Raw genomic sequence first — 13,265 nt, 5'->3', positions numbered from 1 at the left:
GCTTCAAGGTGACAAGACCGCGAAAGCATCGCGGCGAACTGCCATAATCCACTCTTGACGCCTCTGCTCCTCGGACTGCTTGCATTGGAAACGGTAGAACGTGACAGGAAGTTTTCGGCTCTTCGACATTTTTAAACTTTTGTGACAGTTCACAATGCAGCAGGACTGCGTGTCTGCTTTCGAGTACGACGAAGGAACGGCACCCATAGCGTGAAAAATGCGAGATAAAAGCCCCGGGGAGCACGTTCTCCGCGCGCGCGATGGGAAAACCAAGCAAGAGCGACCCGTCCCAGCTACCGGAGTTTTCCCCTCTCTCCGCTGGGGCGGCGGACGGCGCTGCGCAAACTTGAGCGTTGGAGGCCTATGGCTGGCAATTTGGACCATCTGGTGTGCTTTAACGTGCACTGACATCGCACACTACGCGTTCGCCTTCATCGAAATGCGACCGCTGCGCCCGGGGTCGAACCGAGTTTTTGTTCCACGGTTATGTTTTAACACATGGCGACCACATGTCCTCACGAAAAGAATGCTTGAGACCGGTCATGTCATTGTAGCTCATGTACATACTTAAAGGGATACTGAACAAAAATTTGAAAAAGCTACGAAAACACTTACATTCAACTCGGACGACACGACTGTTCCTGTACGCAGCGTTTATTTCACGTAATTTCGAGCAGTTGGCCGTATTTTTAGTGGATTGTGAGCGCTTGTCGGCGGACGTGACGTCGAGTGCTCCAGCAAGAGGGGGGCAACCAGCATGCTCTCTCCTGCCCTGCCACTTCCCTTTCTCCCCCTCTCCTCTCAAGAACCGAGGGTGGCTGGTGTGGCGCTGAACCTTGTACTCTTTTCCCCACATAGGAAACAAAATAGCGCTTATTCCTCAAAAAGCGCTAAAACTACCGAGCGTGTCGCGAGAGCGCAAAGATGCAAGGTGCGAGTGACAGTGGTTCCACGAGCGGTCATTGCGACTCCGAGTTCGACAGGCCTCCAAAACGGATGCGCCAAATACAACTATATGCGTGTGACCGTTCTGCTGTGTCAAGCGACAGCAAGGACGACGAGCCAGACGAGCCGCCGTAGCCCAACGTGGGTCGGCAGCCGGGACCAGCAATTTACGCAGTAACTCATAGTCACTATCCTCGAAGTGTTCGGAGCACAAAAAGTCACGCTTTGAAGGCACCCACGTTGGCTGCGATGGGCGCGCAGCGCGAATCCATATCCTTCGAAGCTTCGGCTCTGTTGGAAAGGTATGACAGGGCACACCCTAGCGCAGAACAGCGTTGAGGCATTCTTGCGTTGTGTCAGGTGCTTCACCGTTCACATTACGTAGCAGCACACAACACAGACGGCAAATTCGTAGACGTGGGCGCAAGCTCCGCTTGAGAAAACAAATATACGGCCGAGAGCGCGGCAATGGCGTCGTCGGCTGCCGGTTGAGAACACGCACGGAGAACACCTTCCCGACCGTGAAAACACGTTTTGAGGGAGACGCGCGGCAGCGGGTGGCGGCTTGCGATGTCGATTGGTAAGCGATTTTGCTGCGAGCACGGTTGGCGAGTCACTATCCGCGGAGTTTCGCGTCACTTCCTCCCTAGTTCGCGGCGCGGCCGCTAGACGCGCCAATTCGCGAAAAATGCATTAAATTCATTATTTTCTTCTAGTCTCTGGCTGAAATGAAGGTTGTTTCAACAAATTTCAGCACCCAATCTTTCAATTGAGTCATTTATCTCGGCGGCGAAAATTTTGTTCAGTATCCCTTTAAGAAAATAAAAACAAATGGGAGGAAGACGGTGCTTGAGACCCCTGGTGTACACGATGCGTCAAGAAAAAAGATTCGCTACCAGCGTTGTTGCTGCTGTACACCTGTCCAGTGCTTCGGTATTGCGCCAACGCTCTTTTACGGACAAGGCAAAAGTCTACGCCGGTATTTGTGCAATCGTGCGAAGGCTTCTTATTGAAGTTCTTGTGATTAGATGGCAACCCGTTAGCTGGTCGGCAAGCAGATCAGCGACTCCCATCAACTGCAAAATTTACAAGCAAGAAGCGCTGCAGCGAAGTGTATAAACAGCTGTCCTGTTAAGAAGCTAAAACTAACTCCAATAAGTTGTTTCGAAAGGAAACTAATGTGATTTTAGCAAGAAGGGCAAAATTTTGAGATACTAACAGACATTTCACTCATTTTTTTTTAAATTTTCTTTTTTCCCTGAACTACTGCAGCGAAGTGCATAAACAGAGCTGTTTATACACTTCGCTGCAGTAGTTCGGGGGGAAAATAAAATAAAGAAAATAAAAAAATGAGTGAAATGTCTGTTAGTATCTCAAAATTTTGCCCTTCTTGCTAAAATTACATTAGTTTCCTTCCGAAACAACTTATTGGAGTTTGTTTTAGCTTCTTAAGAGGACAGCTCTGTCCTCTTAAGAAGCTAAAACAAACTCCAATAAGGAAACTAATGTAATTTGAGCAAGAAGGGCAAAATTTTGAGATACTAACAGACATTCCATTCATTTTAAAAAAATTTTTTTTAATTTTCTTTTTTTCCCGAACTACTGAGGAATGGAACCTGATACCTTTTCATCATCCGGACTCACCAGAATAAATTCATAATTACATTATCACTATTTCCTAAACAACATTTTCATATTAGAGCTGTTTGTTTGCTTGTCTTCCTTCGTTTGAGATTTTCAATTGGCCTTGTACGTGTGTTTCCTATGCCGTACATTGCCCCTCCGGCTTGGGCCACATGGCCAACAGTATGATGTAAATAAATAAATGAAACGAAATGGGTCAATGTTAAGAAATTATCAAGCAGACGTTTTTGTGCATAGGCGTTTGCTGCTACATTATATGGACTTATAAAAACAAATTTGCGAATGTATCGAAGTATCTTATGATACAATTGCCAAGTATCGTATCGGATACAATTCTTGTGGCAGTATCTTGTATCTGTATCTCAAATACTTCTTGCCTGAGTATCTTGTATCGTATCGCGATACAATTTCAAAGTATCTTTGCCCAGCCCTGTCGACAATTATATTTGGCACAATTGTTAACCTAAAGTGTGGCAACGCTCTGGAAAATTGATAAAATACTGACTGTCATACCAGCAGAGCAAGAAAGTCTGAAATTAGGGCATTATTAAACAATGTGCCTTATTTGCAATTTTTTTTTTAGTATAGGAGCCCCAATACTGCAACGTAACAGCATTTTGTCAATTTAGGCTATTCCTAGTATGCCAAGAAAAATGTTGAGACCAATAGGTACAACAATTTTTATTTTTTGAAGGATCTCATCAAAATCTCATTCTCGCGCAATTCGCAAAAAGCAGTCGTGGCTCAGTGAATACTTCTGAATTTTTTTGAGGAAGGCAAATTTTTTTTTTTGTGATACTAAGGTTGTTGTCGTTCTGGGGACCAGGACAGCAATATATATATATATTGTAACGCGGCGCTGAAAGAAGGAGGAAGAAGAGGGACTGGCACGAGGGATTGCTGACCGGCGGTTTGCGACCGTCTCTTGTGTTTTTCTCCAGCTTCTACTTCGCATTGTAAATAAACCCATCACATCCGTAACAGCTTTGGTGGAGAGGTGCTGGGTAATCCGACGCCCTGGACAACCCACTCGCAGAAGACTTTCGAAGAAGCAGACGTCTAGCCGGTCTACCCCCGGAAATCACCGACATGACCGACGCCGAAGCAGGCACGCCGACGGGCAACGCCGCTGCATCAACCAGTGCCACGGCCTTGGAACAAGCTGGCCGCAGACCAAGACAACCTAACTGCTGGGCGCCTGAACCACGCATATTCTCAGGTAAAACAGATGAAGACGTGGATGATTGGCTGAAACACTACGAAAGAGTGAGCTGCTATCACGAGTGGAGTACGCCGGCGAAACTCGTGAACGTAGCATTTTTTCTCGCTGGCACCGCTCTGCTTTGGTTCGAGAATCACGAACACGTGCTCACCACTTGGGAAATCTTTGTCCAGGAATTGAAGACCTGCTTTGGGGACACGAGCTCGAAGAAAAAGAAAGCTGAGCAAACGCTCTCGCGTAGAGCTCAGTTGCCCGGCGAGACGTGCACGACATACATCGAAGAGGTATTGAAGCTTTGCGGGATTGTAAACGCGAACATGCCTGACGAAGACAAAGTTGGACATTTGTTAAAAGGCATCGCCGAAGACGTGTACAATTTCCTGATCCCGAAGGACAACCTGAGCACTCCTTCCGAATTTAGGCAGCAGTGTCGCGCATTCGAGGCTCTGAAGACCCGAAGAATTATACCCAAGTTCGGGCGCTTGGACAACGTTCCCAGCGTTGCAAGTATGGACGTCGCCTCCTGCGAAGACATTCCCTTGATCATCCGTCGGGTAGTTCGAGAGGAGCTAGGACGGCTTCAAGCGGCGGATGCCCACTACCAATGCTCGTTCAACGATTGCCCCGAACCACCATCATACTGGATGCGAGAGCGTCGCGTCGAGTGCAGACTGCGCAGTGAAGAGGCATATTTCAACACGAGCCTCCAGTCTCTACCTGCAGATCACAGTCGCCGCCGTCCATCACCATCCCGGCGGGTTGCTGCAGAATACCAGTCAGCACCAACAAGGCGTATTCCTGAAGATTACTACCAGGCGTCACGACGTGCTTCTGCCGAGCACTACCCAACTTCGCGTACCTATGCTCCCACTAATGTAAGCCGGGAACTACCTGTTTGCTACGCATGCGGCCTCCGAGGGCACATTTCGCGCTTCTGCCGCCGCCAGCCGCGAGCACCGCGCTTTTCGACGTACCCTGCTCGTGCGCACGAAACCTCGACCTCTACACCTGTCATTCACCCTCTACGACAGCAGTGGCCTAGCAGATTCCGCAACGAGTCCCCCGCCTCCGAGCGAAGCCTTACGCCGCCTCCGACACGATCACGCCGCTCGCCGTCGCCGCGTCGTCGGTCGCCTTCCCCGCCTCAGCTGGGAAACTAGCTGATGCGACCGATGGAGGTGCGGTCGCGGGACGGTCATATTCGCCAATTCCTCCTGCTGTTGTGATGCTAAAGAACAAAGTGAGTGTGCGTATAGACGGTGTAAATACTATCGCCCTTGTAGACACTGGTGCTGCTATTTCGGTAATGAGCCTTCGTTTCAAAGATTGTTTTTTAGGCCATAAAGTAATGTTCGCGTGGGACCGCCAAGAAACTTTTCGTGGAGTTGGAGGTGAAATGTTGCGCCCTGTCGGTATTTGTTCCGTTCTTCTTTCTATTGGAGGACAAAGTTTCAGAGCCGAATTCACTGTGTTAGCTCACGCAACTCATGACGTCATTTTAGGTATAGACCTCCTTCGTGAATGCGGTGCAACGCTTGACTGTGGAACCGGAGAAATTCTTCTACAAAGCACGTTGCCAACTGCCGCCATTGATGACTTTCCGACTCACCCAGCCGACGTGCTTTCAATTTCTAAAGATGTGTCGATCCCTGGTCGGACAGCAGTGTTTGTTCCCGTATGCTCTTCTCGCGCCCAGTTGGGACCCTGCACCGGACTTGTAGAGCCTGATCGCACCAACGCTATTAAGAAGAATGTCTTGGTTCCGCGGTGTGTCATTCGAGCCATCGACGGACATGCTTTTTTGTGGACGGTCAACGCCTCCCCAGAGCCTGTTGCTCTCCCAGCCAGACTTAAACTGGCAACATTTGAAGAGCAGACCGCAATTGACATCAGAACGGTTGCAGAGTCCTCAGGCATCAGTCGGACAACGCCCAACTACTCGGCCGAATTGCGACGCATGATTAACAAGTCACTGCCTTCTTCCGAGCAGCATGTTCTCGAAGAAGTCCTTGCACGCTATGTGGCAGTCTTTGATTTTGCTCAAGACGAGCGTTGTCTCACGTTGCCGATATCCCGTATGCACCACCGAATCAACACGGGAGATGCTACGCCGATACGCCAGAAACCCTATCGCGTATCCCCTTCGGAAAGGAAAGTGATCGCCGAACAGGTCAACGACATGCTGCAGAAGGGCGTTATTCAGGAGTCATGCAGCCCCTGGGCAGCTCCTGTTATACTCGTGAAAAAGAAAGACAACTCGCGGAGGTTTTGTGTTGACTACCGCCGCCTTAACGCCGTCACAAAGAAAAATGTGTACCCTCTACCACGCATCGACGATGCTGTTGATTGCCTGTACTCCGCCGCCTACTTTTCATCGGTCGACCTAAGGTCTGGGTACTGGCAGATACCAATGCATCCGTCTGACAGAGAGAAGACTGCTTTCGTTACGCCCGATGGGTTATTTGAATTTAACGTTATGCCGTTCGGCTTATGTAATGCCCCAGCAACCTTCGAGAGATTTATGGATTCCATCCTTCGCGGTCTCAAATGGGAGACTTGTATGTGTTACAGTGAAATCTCGGTATAACGAACTTCAGGGGACCGCGGAAAAATGTTCGTTATTCTGAAAGGTCGTTATAGTGAAAGCCCAAAAATTTACCATAACAATAGAATTTCAGTAACGCAAACGTCCTACCTTTGCTACGGTACGCCCTTGAACTCGTTTCTCACAACAATGCACACGTGAACGTCATACAAGGCACGTTTATTTGAAATAGTCCGTGATCGTTTTTTTGACGGGTGCAGCACAAACTCTGCGTCACGAACGATTCTAGACCGTCCGCATTTTTATCCGCCGCTTCGGTCGCTGTTCCGCTTTTTTCTATGAATATGCGGAGTTTCCTCAAGTAGTCCAACGCATCTGTGGCCGACACGGACTCGTCGCGATCTTCGGGTGCTACCGTGACATCGTCGTCCATGTCATCGCTGCAATCCTTTAAGGCCCAACTGCATGCACGCGAGTTTTGAGCGACGGCCGACAGGATTTGCTGTCGCGGAGGGCCATCCATCGCCGTCGCTTGTCGCAGGGGTGCAATCGCGAAACGATGCTATTTCCGATTCCACACGGCTGGCTGATCGCGCTGATAACGCGGACGGACCGTCGTTCTGACCACTGGCCAAGCGCGAAAAGCACGAAAGGCATTGGAATCTGAAATAGAATCGTTCCGCGATAGCATCCCAGGTTTCTGGAAAGCCAGAAAACATCGCTTGTCGCCCGGAAGTGAGCATGACGATATCCAACAACATGGCAGCATCTCTGACCCTTGCTTCGGTTGCAATTTGCTCGTGATGCTTCCAATCGGCGCGTACTTCAAGGAATGCAAGTTATAGACTACCTTATTTACAGCCCCATCTCACGCGGAGAGCGAGGCAGCGGCCGTATTTTGTCGTTGTTTATGATCGACGGTTCGTTTTGATGTTTCGGTAGTAGCTTGCTGCATTGGTGGTAGCTTGCTGCAATGTCAACATCGTCGTCGTGTGAGGTAGCCCTTCTCCCTGCGAAGCAACGATGTGAGGCGCTGCGGCTTTTCTTAAACGTTCTATGACAGCAAGAGGAAACGTTGTCGAGATGCGCCTCGTGGACTAACCCCAACATAACGCAGTTTGCAAAGTGCGACGTAGCGTAGGCAGCGTACGCTTCCGGGCACCCCATGGGATCACAGCGATACTACTGCCGCGGTTAAACATAAGATCGCGAAAAAAGGAAGTCCCGAAACGCTTTCATGGCATCTTTATCTCAAACAAGACAATAATAAATTAGCCATGTTGTCATTCATCTACTCTGTAATTATTTTTCGTAATTTGCCTGCGTGCGCGCAATAGTTTTCAATCGAGCAGCGCGACGGAGCCCGTTTGTAGGAGGTGTTGGTTTGTCGCAGTCGCCTTCGCTTGAAAGTCGCGTGCTATGCATGCGGTTGGGCCTTTACAAAACCTGATGCGTTGTCGCCTCCGCAACGAAGGGAAAAAAAAAAAAAAAGTTCTCCGCCCGCGTCTTTCTCCTCCCGTGCCATCTCAGGTTTTAGCGGGAGGGCGTCCGCTCTTCGCGCTGCGTCGTCTGCTACCTTACAGCTCCGACTGCCATGACCGATACACTGAAATCTAAGAATCCTCGCATTTCGGGATATAAGTTCGTAGTACTGAGGTGTTGTTAAGATTACACGGGAATTAAATAACGATCGTTATTCTGAAATGTTCGTTATTCTGAAGTTCGTAGTAGTGAAATATTTTTACATTGAAACTATAAGCAGTCGGCACGGGATTTCTTAAAAGTTCGTTAATTTGAAATGTTCGTTAATGTGGTGTTCGTTGTAACGAGATTTGACTGTATCTGGATGATGTGATTATATTCGGACGGACATTCCACGAGCACAACCAGCGGCTCAGCGTTGTTCTGGATTGCGTCAAACAAGCTGGGCTCATTTTAAACGCAAAGAAGTGCCATTTTGGTGAGCGCCAAGCCCTGGTTCTCGGATATCTCGTCGACAAGGACGGCATACGACCAGATCCCGACAAGATTACTGCAGTCCGCAACTTTAAGCAGCCGACGACGGTGAAGGATCTTCGTAGCTTCCTGGGCCTGTGTTCTTATTTTCGCAGGTTTATTAAGGACTTCGCCCAGCTTGCTCATCCACTGACAAACTTGCTCCGGAAGGATACCCCATACCAGTGGACCGTTCAATGTGAGACTGCCTTCGAGCAGCTGAAGTTTGTGCTCACTTCCGGGCCACTTTTACGTCATTTCGACCCGGAGGCACTCACGGAACTGCACACAGATGCTAGTGGTGTCGGCGTTGGCGCTGTGCTCGTTCAGCTTCATGACGGACGTCAACACGTCGTTGCGTACGCAAGTCGTACTTTGACGAAGGCTGAGAGCAATTATACAGTAACGGAACTTGAATGCCTCGCGGTTGTTTTCGCCGTCCAAAAATTCAGACCTTATTTGTACGGCCGACATTTCAAGATCGTCACAGATCACCATTCACTGTGTTGGCTTGTCGGACTACGCGACCCAGCTGGTCGATTAGCTCGTTGGGCATTGCGGCTTCAAGAGTACAACTTTTCTGTTGCTTACAAGAGTGGTCGCTGCCACGCAGACGCCGACTGCTTATCTCGTCTTCCATCTCAGAATGTGGACACTGCTGACGACGATTTCGACAACTACCTCGTTGCGATTTCCTCCAACTTCCCTAGTTTGGACGCCTTCGGTCACGAGCAACAGCGCGACCCTTCAGTGAGACAAATTATCGATGCGACCCGCAGCTCTGAACGCGCAACGCCATTTGTAGTTCATGATGGCCTTCTATATCGCAAGAATTACTCCAGCGATGGCGCCCCACTGCTACTCGTCGTCCCCGAATGTCTGCGCCTTGCGGTCTTCCGCGCAATGCATGACGACATTACGTCTGGGCACCTTGGATTTGCCCGGACACTTCACCGTATCCGACAACGTTTCTACTGGCCTCGACTGTGGAAGACGACCAAGCACTACGTCGCGAGTTGCGATGTCTGCCAGCGCCACAAACAACCTACTACTCATCCGGCAGGCACACTGCAACCTGTTAAACCACCGACTTCACCTTTTGAGGAAGTCGGCATAGACTTACTCGGCCCCTTCCCTAAGTCTGCCACCGGCCGCCGCTGGATTATCGTGTGCGTAGATTACCTAACGCGGTATACTGAAACGATGGCAGTTGCTTCAGCCACCTCATCAGATGTGTCGTGGTTTCTGCTGCACTCCATTATCCTCCGTCACGGAGCCCCTCGTGTGGTGATCAGTGATCGTGGCCGGCAGTTCACCGCTGATGTTGTTGAAGAGTTGTTACGGCTCTGTGGGTGTCACTATCGGCATTCCTCACCTTATCATCCCCAGACCAACGGCCTAACAGAGCGCACCAATCGTACCATCATCAATATGCTCTCAATGTATGTCTCAGCGGACCATAAGAACTGGGATGCTGTACTACCTTTCGTTACATACGCCTTTAATACCGCAAAACACGAGGTCACAGGATATACGCCTTTTTTCCTTCTCTATGCTCGTCATCCTCAAACCTTTCTCGACACCATACTTCCTTTCTCGACAAACGAGAATGCCAGTGTTGCGCAGACTTTGTGTCGCGCCGAAGAGGCGCGTCGACTTGCGCGACTTAGAACTCTCTCCTCCCATGCTCGTGCTAAAGACCGTTACGACGCAAGACACCTGCCAGTCACCTTCGCCAAAGGTGATTTTGTCTGGCTATGGACGCCTATTCGAAAGAAGGGACTCTGCCAGAAGCTCCTTTCCAAGTACTCTGGTCCCTTTGTCATTACCCAGTGCTTGAGTGACGTCACTTACGTCGTCGCGAAAGTAACAGCTGAGAACCGCCGTTCGCGCAACACGCAGGTTGTGCATATTGCACGATTGAAGCCCTACAACAACCGATCACTCTGACTCGCTCGGTGAGCTTCGTCTTGCCCGGAGGGAAATGTAACGCGGCGCTGAAAGGAGGAAGAAGAGGGACCGGCACGAGGGATTGCTGACCGGCGGTTTGCGACCGTCTCTTGTGTTTTTCTCCAGCCTCTACTTCGCATTGTAAATAAACCCATCACATCCGTAACAATATATTTAAAGTTAAATTAAAGGGGGTCACTGGACATTCACTGACGTCCTTATCTGAACACACCCAGGTGCAATTTGCTCACGAGAGTTCGCATCTAATAGCAGCAAACTCAATTGAAGAAGAACAAGCAGGCAGCCAAGGTTCCTTCTGCACCAGAAATGAGACACGCCATGCAAGATTTGTAAAAAAAAAACAATTATGAAGAAAAATGCACGAGAACCAGCAGCCAAACAAGCTGATTTCCACACAAAACATTTCACCGAACAGGACACATTTCGATTATGTTAAAAAATGAAAGGCGGAGGAGCATGAGGAAAGGATTGCAGAAACAACTTTTACCAAAAATAAAGAGGTACGCAAGAAGCACGTGAAGACACTGAGTGCGGATCATTAAGGGGAGACGCGGGTCGAAAAGTCGCGGTTTTCCGAAAAAAAATCTGGTTTTTTTTTTCGGCTGTATTGTCATCCTTGGACTATAATCTTTTATTTCTGAAAATATCAAGCTCAAATTCGCACGAGAAATTATCTAAAAAGGCTTCCAAGTGAGAAGCGGTGACGCGAGAAATGCGCAAAAGTCGCGAAAAAATGGTGTAGTTTGCGTCCTTCTGTTGCGAAAATGACGCGGTGTCTGCCATTTGCAATCCTGCCCGCATGCAGCGTAAAGCTGTCTTCTCCACAATACACCAGGGGTTAGTCTCGTATCTTCACGCAGAATAAAGAAAAAACGAGAAAAACAACGCGTACGGCGAGCGTTTTGAATTTCGCGGCACGCAGCGCGAGGCCGCCATTGGACGGCGGCGCGCTCCACCCTCTCCTCCCTCCCATCTCCCCGGCTAAAGAACGAAGCCTCAAACGCCGCGACCGAGTTGTTCTGCGTTTCTTCAGTATTTTCGTGCCATGGCAAGCCCTAAAAAGCGCAGTTCTGATGTTCGAAAGTTCAGGACTCGCCACAAGTATCGAGGGAAACGGCGTCGGACGCTTCCCAAAGCGACAGCGATGGACGATGCCCCCGACGCTCCGATATCGGATAGGCCTAACGCCGACACCGAACCCCGCGACAGTGGTTGTGAAATTGACGCTGCTGTGGAATTTATCAGTGCATCCCAAAAGAAGATTGGATTCTTTGAGAGTGAGCCTAGGCTTGTAGGTGCTCCTACTGTCAACACGATGCTTTGCGAAATCGGCGCGCTCACGGCACTTGTGGCGGGTTCGGCATGCCACCCTTGCCGCGAACGGAAGCTCGGCGTCCGAGAGGCGGCTGGAAAGCGCAGACTTTCGGCATTCCTCGAACTGTGTTGTGAAAATTCCGATAGCCCCGAGTCTACATTTTCGTCCACGCACACGTGGAGGCGGACTGTGGCCCAATTTGATGTAAATAGTGTTTTTCTGATAAATGCCAGCGTTTCAAACTTTCAAACTTGTTTTTCTCATTTTCATTTTTTTCGACAATTTCACGTTTTGCGGGCAGCCTTTTATAAACTTATATTTATTGTATAGTAACGAAACTTGGCACACGTATTCTTCAAGACATGTAGAATGCAAATATCTACTTGAAATTGCAATATCTATCAGCATTACTTGTGAAAATATTCGGTTACTGTTTCAAAGGAGACTGAAAATAATCAGTTACAGAGTACAATTTTTTTTTTATTAGTTCCATTATCTCTGTGGAATATCTGGATAGATATTGGCACTCTACAGTCTACAAAGAGTCTAATAAGATTCAACACAATTATTTTACTGAAAGATTAGTACATAAAACGGTTCCCGCAAAAAGTGTAACATTTTGCCATTGTGTATGACATAACTCAACAACTGTAGCAGCTACATGGAAAGTAATGGCATATTTGAAATCTGCATGAAAAACTATACATATAACAGAATTTTCAAGTCTCTATTGCAAAAAATAAAAAAAAAGTTGTTTCGAGGAGTGTCTCCCCTTAAGTCACGATGTGAGTGATGATGTCACTTACTGCTTTGCACATATTGTACATGGCCAGCAGGTGGTTCTCGTTGCTGACAAACCCAGGCGTGTCCACTGTGACAAAGTTGTGCAGTGCTGGCATCATGTCTGCAAGAGAGAACAGGCAAACTACAGCTCAGACCGGTGATCACATAACTGCTTATGGTGCAGGACCAGCTATAATGCAGCCTTTACTGACTCTCAATTACCCTCCGTTAGAACTCGCTGCATATGCATACCACCTATTGTGCAGTACTCCAAGATGACATATCCGTTACAATGCAACTGCTAGAAAATCACGCAGTCAAGCGAGGTAGCGAGCACGCTTCACAACGGAGGAGGAGCAGCAGCCGGGGAGAGAGCGATGAGGTCAAATCGAAGGCCGAGAAGACATGGAGCAAACGAACGAGGAGCCGAGGGAGAAACAAAAAGATCTGTGGCAGCAGCGTATCGCAGGCTCACAAAGCCAGGAAGGGGTGCAGTTGCCAAGGCAACGGCAAAGCCTTTGCACTGGCTTGGCTCCAACCACTCATTGGCTGCACGCGCTATGCATGGAACATGCGCCCGTGTCTGTATCAAGTGCATGTCACGATTGTTTGTCTCCTCAGCAAGGAAAATAAATAATTGCATCATTGTAGAGTAGAAATATTGCATGTGCGACTCTGACTTCACCCTCTAGGCGGTGTTCCACAAATTTAAAGGCTTTATGATCTGAGGTTTCACCTTTGTATGTGGGCGTACAAGCTTAGCAGGCTTTTGCGAGATACGTAGTTGCCGTGGCATATCTCTGGGCTGCGAACAGTCTCACACGAGCTTCCCATGCTTCATTTTG

At 48.8% G+C, this 13,265-nt stretch overlaps 1 protein-coding gene across 2 annotated transcripts in view; it reads right to left on the bottom strand.

Annotated features, from left to right (window-relative positions):
• Positions 1-13,265, bottom strand: part of LOC119384046 (importin-7) — a 179,212-nt gene that overhangs the window by 65,934 nt on the left and 100,013 nt on the right. For both annotated transcript variants that reach the window (XM_049412744.1, XM_037652336.2), the window contains exon 12: positions 12,444-12,541. In XM_049412744.1, the coding sequence (XP_049268701.1) occupies positions 12,444-12,541 (98 nt within the window). The remainder of the gene's footprint in view (positions 1-12,443; positions 12,542-13,265) is intronic.

The sequence above is a fragment of the Rhipicephalus sanguineus genome, chromosome 2 (assembly GCF_013339695.2).
Source record: "Rhipicephalus sanguineus isolate Rsan-2018 chromosome 2, BIME_Rsan_1.4, whole genome shotgun sequence".
NCBI lineage: Eukaryota > Metazoa > Arthropoda > Arachnida > Ixodida > Ixodidae > Rhipicephalus > Rhipicephalus sanguineus.
The sequence above is the reverse complement of the archived record's forward strand: the minus strand, read 5'-3'. Positions and strand labels throughout refer to the sequence as shown.